Source organism: Terrapene carolina, unplaced genomic scaffold, assembly GCF_002925995.2.
Source record: "Terrapene carolina triunguis isolate 2854851 unplaced genomic scaffold, T_m_triunguis-2.0 Scaffold53, whole genome shotgun sequence".
NCBI classification, from domain to species: domain Eukaryota; kingdom Metazoa; phylum Chordata; order Testudines; family Emydidae; genus Terrapene; species Terrapene triunguis.
Window position 1 is genome coordinate 368,808 of NW_020664404.1, and position 8,373 is coordinate 377,180.

At 50.0% G+C, this 8,373-nt stretch overlaps 1 protein-coding gene across 1 annotated transcript in view; it reads right to left on the bottom strand.

Annotated features, from left to right (window-relative positions):
* DBNL (drebrin like) overlaps nt 1-8,260 on the bottom strand; it is a 35,123-nt gene extending 26,863 nt beyond the window's left edge. The window contains exons 1-3 of the mRNA XM_024211663.2: nt 8,146-8,260; nt 7,172-7,227; nt 741-853 (exon numbers count right to left, since the gene is read on the bottom strand). Coding sequence (XP_024067431.1) covers nt 741-853; nt 7,172-7,227; nt 8,146-8,228 — 252 coding nt within the window. The 5' untranslated portion in view covers nt 8,229-8,260. The remainder of the gene's footprint in view (nt 1-740; nt 854-7,171; nt 7,228-8,145) is intronic.
* Between the last annotated feature and the right edge of the window lie 113 nt (nt 8,261-8,373).

Here is an 8,373-nt window from a genome sequence, read left to right on the forward strand (position 1 = left end):
CAACTGCCCTGTTCTGTACACTCCCCCTGAAGCTCTGGTACTGGCCACTGCTGGAGACACGATAACTGGCTAGAAGGACCACTGGTTTGACCTAGTATGTCAGTTCTTATCCTCTTAACAAGAACAGAGCACCTCAGAAGGCCTAGGAACATCTCCCCATTTTGTTCATCTGAATTCTTAGCATTTTGCAGTGCACTAGAGATTTGCATGTGTTTTTCGGGGAGTCTCACTCTGGCCCCGAAGGCATTCCAAGCATTAGCTATCTATAAGGCAAAGTTTTTTGTCATGGATATTTTTAGTAATAAGTCAGGGACAGGTCATGGGCAATAAACAAAAATTCACGGAAGCCCGTGACCTGTCCCTGACTTATTACTAAAAATATCCATGACAAAATGGGGAGGCGGATTCAGCACCCACTGCAGCTGGGGCTCCTGAGTCCCCCACCGCTGTGGGGCTGGGCTACTGTGGGGTCTCCCCAGCCACCCACTGCAGCTGGGCAGCTGCAGGGCCCCCCCAGCAGGGTAGGGGCTACGAAGGAGGGCTGGCTGGGAGCTCCAGCCCCAGGGCAGAAAATGTCACAGAGGTCAATGGAAGTCACGGATTCCGTGACATAATCGCAACCTTAGCTTTCTAGATGCTGGCAGCTCTGGTTCAAGGGTGTATCCTTTCCCACCTGGAGAGAGAATCAAACATGTACCTAAGGCTCCACATTCTAACAGAAACAGTCCATCTCTACTTACCCAATTGATGATGACGTACTTGGGAAGGCCAGAGTTGGGATCCTTTACCCGACAGAAAGCATACATCACCTTACCACTGTTGAGCTCCTCCACCAGCTCCTCCAGACCGCCATCTATACAGTTATTTCCACAGAGGGAGAAAGGGAGACAGATAAGCAGAGTGAGATTGAGCCAACCATCTCAGTCTTGAGAAGAGGAAAAATTACTGTGAGCGTCCCTCAGAAAAACATCCAACTAAGAAACAAACTGTTGAGAAAATAAAACTGAACTGTCAGCAGCCTAACAGTGATGTGTCCATGAAAACGGGACCTGAGAGTTTGTCTGCTTCTGTTGCTTATTCCTACCTAACGTCATAATGATGTTATAAAAAATACTAAAGACATCTATCCAAGGCCCCAGGCACCCTAACATAACGACGCAACAAATACAATTAAACCTCAGCAAAGCTGAAACCAGTTCCACAGGAACTCGGGAGGGCAGCCAGCTTTCATCATCTAGGAAGACCCTGAGCTTTTTCTCCAGAGCCTTGCCAAGCAGGTGTCTCTTGCAGTGTGCCCTGAAAGTCAGAGTTGGGCTTTTTCAGATCAAGGCGGGAGAGCAAGTTCCAGAGACCTGGAGCCCTCACAGAGAACGCCTTGCCAGCCACCCCACTCTTCTATAATGAGGGGGATCCAGTTTGAGCACCCCCGCTAACCACAGCTGTGGCAGTATGGCCTGGGAGAGGGGAGATTCCTCAGGGAGGCCAGTCCCAGGCCACTTAGGGCTTTAGCGGTCATCACCAACATCTTGAACTCCACCCTAAGACCAATGGGCACCCAGTGCTGACCCTACAGCACTACTGTCACTTGTTCCCAGCAGAATGCCCCACTCGATAACCAAGTCATTACACTCTGCACCAGCTTCGGTCTCTGAACGGCTCTAAGGTGCAGCCCCACGTAGAGCTCATGGCAATAGTCTCATTGAGATGACAAGGGCCTGAACAACATCCGAAAGAAAAGGAACAACCTCCTAGCCAAATACAGATGGTAAAAAGCTGACTGGGTTACTGCTGAAATCATCAAACAGAAACTTGGGGTCGAGAGTCACCCCTAAGCTGCAAACACCATTAATGAATGGCAGAAGTACTCCTCCAATCAAAGAGGCCGATATTACTTCCACCATCTCCTCCAGCTGCTTCCCCCAACCCACCGTCTTCACTTCAGTCCTGTCCAGGCCCAGCTTCAGCCAGCTCACTCTTGTTCATGCCCCAATCTCCACTAAACACTATGGCAAGACTTCCTGTCTCTTGAAGAGAACAGATCACCGGCCGGTGTGAGTCCTCCATCAGTGCACGTGGACACACAGAACAAGCACAGCCCCCAATGAGAGTCCTATCTGTGGATGTGTACAGTCCCCACTCCTGAAACTCAGCCCTTGGTGAGATGCGGAGATGTCTCCCTACTGCTTGGCCATGAGCAGTCAGAACAAACTCAGCTCCTGGTGAGAGGCCTCCACCTAAACGAACAAATCCACACAGCTCTGCTACGGTTTGCAATTTTATGGATCGTATGGAAGAGGTAGGACTCTTCAGAGCCCTGACATCCTTAAAAACATCCCTTCACATTTCACCTGGAAAGAGGCCAGATTCCTACAGGGTCTAAAATAAAAAGCATGTCAAATGAAAACCACTCTTACCATAAATGGACATATATTCCAAGGCACTTCATTGTAATTAAATATTTCAATACAGTGACTGTTTTCAAAGCTGTAGCAGATGGCGCTAAACTCTACACACAAGTTTGTACATGAAGTTGTATTGAAACAGTAATGGGCACATCCTGGTCCCATTAAAGTCAATGGGAGTTATCATTGATTTCAATGGGATCCAGATTCCTTAAAGTAATATGCATAAGCGAACATGGCAGGAACAGGGGCTCAGGAACGAACACCGGTCACCTCTTTGGATGTGGCTTATTGAAGGGGCTCCCGTTTAACCCGAAACTAGACCAGCTTGACAAAGTCTCCAGCTGTGTGTTCCTTCCTCCCATTTCATTTTAGCAGCAAGCTCAAAATAAGAGAACATGCACACACAGAAACAGGAAAGCCAGCTTCCCCCGAACTCCCTGCACAGGCATCTGGTCAGCACAACCGGTTTCTTGGCAGCCAGCAGCACCCACAGCAGTGTGATCTGTAGGTGTAACAGGACACGAGACACTCCACTATGCAGCTAAATTAGCTGCAAAAGTAGGTGGTTTCTAGACACCTTCAGATTTTCACCATTACTGTGGTTACTCTGTTGTGTAAGAAGAGTTTGCTAGGTACTTTTCCTATAAAAAACTGCCATGTCTGCAATCTGCCATACACAGAGCAGTGCTATGGATGTTACACATGGACCCACAGTTGCAGGAAAAAGATGGGATGAGCCTATGCTAGGATATCATTTGAGAGATGGTCTGGACTAACTGAACAGTGTCAGAATGCAGTTTATGCACAAAGAGGTGGAGTTAAGACTAAGTGGGCAACATTAACTTTGTCCTTTTCTGGCTCTTGCGTGCAGCCTTCCTGCTTCATTAACAGTGCAAGTTAATATCCGGCACCAGCCTCAAGAGAATTTTGAGCATCCGAACTACTGGCCTAGACTGCAACAGAACACCCAGGACGCTTACCGGAGGCCACCAGGAAGAAGCCCCTCAGCAGCAAAGCTCCTAAGCTGCATCAAAGCAGGGCGCCCTCCTATGCATGGGAACTGTCCCTTGTTCCCTGGTCACCTTACAAGGACCACATGCAGAGCGGACTTAGCTGCACATGTGGGGTCAGGCTGGTCTTCTTCAACTTCTCATTTGATGAGGTTAGCAGGAATGTGGGCGAAATTCAACTGAGCTTGTGCAGCACAAGGTTTTCAAAGCTCATTTTCACAGGACTCGCAAAGGCCTTCCCTGCCAAATTTCAACTTCAGTTTCCCTGCTCCTAGCTGTTGCGTGTGTACGGCTCCTCAAAAAAATTCTTGTCAAGAAGTTACATCATGGGGAAAGTGCATTCCCCCTCCCACCAACAGCTGATATTCAAACTTTAAAAGGAAAAAGAAAATTCACCCTCAGGCAGTGGCCAAGCCTTGAATAACTCAGCCTGGATGTTGAAAGGGATGAGTGTGTGACAAGAGGGATTTAGAATAGAAAGTGCTACATTACCCACGATACCTCTCCACCTATAATTAAATGCTAAAAACTACCATGAGTGCAACATTAACACTGGAGTAGTAATCAAGTGCTCACATGTCAGTAAAATTTCACCATCCAAGTTTCCTCCTGCAGTGTTGGCTCAACCACATTTAACCACCATAAAATGTATGAGTTGCGCATTAATCATCAGGCATTGGTAGCAATTCCAGAATGAAGGTTGCATTTAGATTTGCACTTGAAGCAGGACTAAAATCCCTATTTCCCCCACAATTAAATAGTTCTACTCAGTCTCCAAATTTAGCCCAGTCATTTCAGATGACAAATAAATTTTCCATGTAATGTTTTCAGAAAAATACTCACTAGCTTTTGCAGAAAAAAGGTTTAGAAACTCTCCCTTTTGCAGCTGTCTTGACAATCTCACTTCTGGGGGGGTTTCCTCTTGACAACCTTCGTCCCCACAACCACCAAACTTTTCACACACTCTAATAACATCTCAGATCCAGAACACCGCTGAACTTTTAAAATCAAAAGTAAAGAGTTGTAACCACCTTATGTCATCAGGCAAGGAAAGCCAACAGAGCCACTCAGCTTTGTCAGCAACTTCCATTTTCAAAGCAACAGGGGTCAAGCTGCCTCTGTAGGAGAGCTCCATCTTGAGTCTGGATTTCAGCTTTCCTCTTCTCCCACCATATCTTAGCCCTGTTAGTAAGAAGGAGCTACAGAAAGCACCCTGTGAGCCTAACTAAATCAGTGAAGATGTGAGTGCAGCCTAGGCCCAAAATTCAGCTATAGGGTTGGGGCAGAGACATGAGGGGAGCCAAGCACAAAGGCTGGCAGTGGGGCTGTAGAGCAGAGATGGAGAGCCAAGCTAAGAAGTGACCTTCCAGATTCTCCGTTCCGGAGGCCCTCCTCCCTTAGCCCCATTCCAAACAGAACATTATGTCCTTTGCCTTACGAATATTTTCACTCACTGAAATGAAGATAATGATCCTTCTGTCTGGAAGGCAATTTAATGGGATGGGGAGACCCCTAAAATTAGGGCATCCGGAAATCGGGCTTGGAAAAGTGGGGTCTGGCAGCTCTGCCCTGCTGCCAAATTCCTTGGCTCCTTCCTTTACCTATGCCCTTCCCTAGCAGTTAAACCTCGATTCCCAGTCTGACAGATGTCTCTCACTCAGGAGCTCAGCTGTGGGTTGGAGAAGCTGAGTGAAGAGCTCTTAGCTCCTCTACTGCGGGACCTCCAGCTACAAGTATCCCTCTCTTCCTGCCCCTATTGCTATCCTTGGCAGGGACAAGGAAAGGAAGAGTTGCAGAGGTACCAGCTGAGCAGTTTCTCCCCCAGACAAACCTGCTGTTCTCCAGAGGGGAGTCCTAATTTGGCAGACTGGAGGCGGCTTGCTTGACTGGACTGCTACAGGTCTCCTAGGGTCTCAGGGGCGTGAACGCATCTAATGTGCCAATGTTTAAAATTTGATTGTGGTAGACAAGTAGGGTGGCATGGGAGGGAGCAGGGCTGCACGGGGTGTGCCCGTGTGAGAAAACACAGGCGAGGAGCGCAGTTCTGCAGAGGGCATAGGCGATATCAAGGCCCCAATCAGCAGAGGCCACGTTGCTAGTTACCCATGTGAATAACTACCCACAATGATACACATGTTTATTACAAACCTGTCCAATCCCTGAAACAAAAATACTTATTAATTTGGAGTGAAGGTTCCTAGTTGCATGAACTTTAAAAAGCAGGGAAAATAAGCAGCTCTATCATTCGACACACTATCTACGCTCCACTCATTCTCAACTTCAAATGCCTCTCTTCGACCATCATGGCCCTTATACCTCCGCTCCACAGCGGCCACATATCGCCTTAACACTAACCATAAACACACTACATCAAGGCAGATTTTAGTTCTGCAACTCTACATAAAAATACTACACCGAGAACCATCACAAACAGCCACACATCACCCCTTCACGGGTTTCCTGAACACGACCAAAAAACCATCCTTCAGCTACCATTTGCAGAGCAACACTGCCCTTCATTTTGCATCCAATTCAAAACCACACACAGAGCTACGTACAAGACAATTTCTCAAGGTCACACCAACCCTGTGTTAGTCACATAAACGTATAACCAGCGAACATGGTTGGCATTCAAGGGTGCCTGTTAGTTGCTGCGTGTGGCGACACGGGGGATGTGAAAGGAAAATATGAGGCTGGGAAAGGAAACTGATGAATGGAACACAGACGAAATGATAAAAATACTTATTTCCTTGCTTTTAAGATGTGTGTTGGTGGGATCTACAGTTTAGCACCCTTAGCTGTAAATGAGTATGTTTTCATGTGGAAATCAGCAAGATATTAAGTGTTACATGTAACGGGGAAACCCGAATCAGAAAATACTCTATATGGACAGTAAGTCAGAATTATTGTCATAAGTCACCTTGACTTCAGAGTGTGTGGCTGTGCTACCTTTCTGTTGCATTAACCCTAGTTGTGTTAAAATACAACAGGAATGAACTGAACTGTGAAGAGTTAAAAAGAGGTACAGGATTATTATTTTTTCAAGTTTCTTTAAAAAAAACACAACAGAAAAACCCACACAAAAGGGGAAGGAAAAGAAAATGAGCCAAGGCTGTTTTGAGAGTGATTGAAACTTGCCTTCATGTTACACGTGACATCACAGTCCCCTACCAACTGCCACTCTTTCTGCTTTTACGCTGCACCCCTTCATTGGAAAAGCATCACCACCAGGCACTGTTACTGGGTCACTGAAAAAGCTAAAGGTGCATTTCTACCTAGGGTGACCAGATGTCCCGATTTTATAGGGACAGTCCCGATTTTTGGGTCTTTTTCTTATATAGGCCCCTATTACCCCTCATCCCCTGTCCCGATTTTTCACATTTGCTGTCTGGTCACCCTATTTCTACCTTACGTCCCACAGTAATGTGTCCCAGGGTCTAATCCAGGACTCTTCACAACGTCTTCCGTGAGTCTGAGCAAGCAGCAAGGGGCTGAGACCACAGCCCCAGAAAGAAATGTCCTTTGTTAAGCAACTGGGGTGAAAGAGGAGGTAGAATCTCCATCCCCAGAGCTATTCCATACAAACACTGGACACCAACAGCCAACAGTGGGTAACAAAGCTAAACAGACATGACAACCCTGTCAAGCTAAACCATACCACCTTCTATGCACACACTCAGCAACCAAGGATTCATCCTGACCCCAAATGGGCACAGCTGCCCCACATAGGGGGTGGCCTTTCCCAGATGCACTCACCTCCAGTGCCAGCCACTCGCAGATCATTACTGTTGCCTTCGTAGGTAAACAAAGCCCTGAAATAAAGCGTAGGGGTGACATTTTAGCAACGAATGCACCATTATTCCTCACCAGCCCAGCCTTCTGCTGCACCCCCTCTCCCCAGAGCGAATGCTCGCACCGTTCTCACCACCATCCTGACTGTTTCCCTCCCTTCTTCAAATACATCCCAGGTGCCATACAGTCTCCACCCCATCCCATCCCCTCTTGTGTCATCCTGGCAGCCATCCACTTCCCCACCACTCCTCTCTTACACCAACCCACTTGCTCACGCACACACACAACTTTCTCCAACCACTAACCCACAGCTGGCGCTATGCCACCCCAACCAGCATGGCCCCAGCGCCATCTAAACTAATGTGACCCACACGTGCCTCCCCTGCCTTGAGGCCCCACAGCTAATGCCCTGCCCCAGCAAGCCCACCCCCCATCTGCATCTCCATCACCCCCATGCCCTACTGCGAGGGAAGAGGAAGTGAACCATTCTGAGCTGTGGGGAGGGTGTCTGGGGAGGTGCCAGTCCTCCTGGGGTGGGGGATGGTACAAGAGGGCGAGCCCAGTCCCCGAGAGTGGGGGGCCCGGCGGGGGGGCAGGGCCGGTCCCGGGGAGGGGAAGCCCAGGAGGGGGCGGCACAGAGCCAGTCCGGGGTCGGCGGGCTGGATGGGTGGCAGAGCCAGTCCCCGGCAGTGGAGATGGATGGAGAACAGGAGGGGGGCCAGGGCCGGGAAGGGGGAGAGGGACCCGGCGGACTGGATGGGGGCAGGGCCGGTCCCCAGCAGTGGGGGGCCCGGCAGGGGGGGGGATGGGGGCGGGGCTGGTCCCCACCAGTGGGGGGCCCGGGAAGGGGGCCCGGCGGGAGGAGGGGGCGGGACCGGGACCGGGGAGGGGGGCAGGGTGGGGGCCGTGGGGGAGGGGACTCGGCCCCGGCCCCTCACCAGTCGGTCGGGCTCCTCTCGGCCACCACCCGGCCATAGGCCTCCTGCAGCGCCGGCCCGTTCCTGCTCAGGTTCAGCGCCATGGAGCCGCCTCCGCCCCGCCGCCTTCCGGCTCCTCCCGGCCGCGCCGCGATGGGGCGGGGCCGTGGGAGGGCGGGCAAAGCCGCGGGCCGGCCCCGAGCAATCAGACATCCCCCTCACCAGACATCCCCGTCACAGACACCCCCC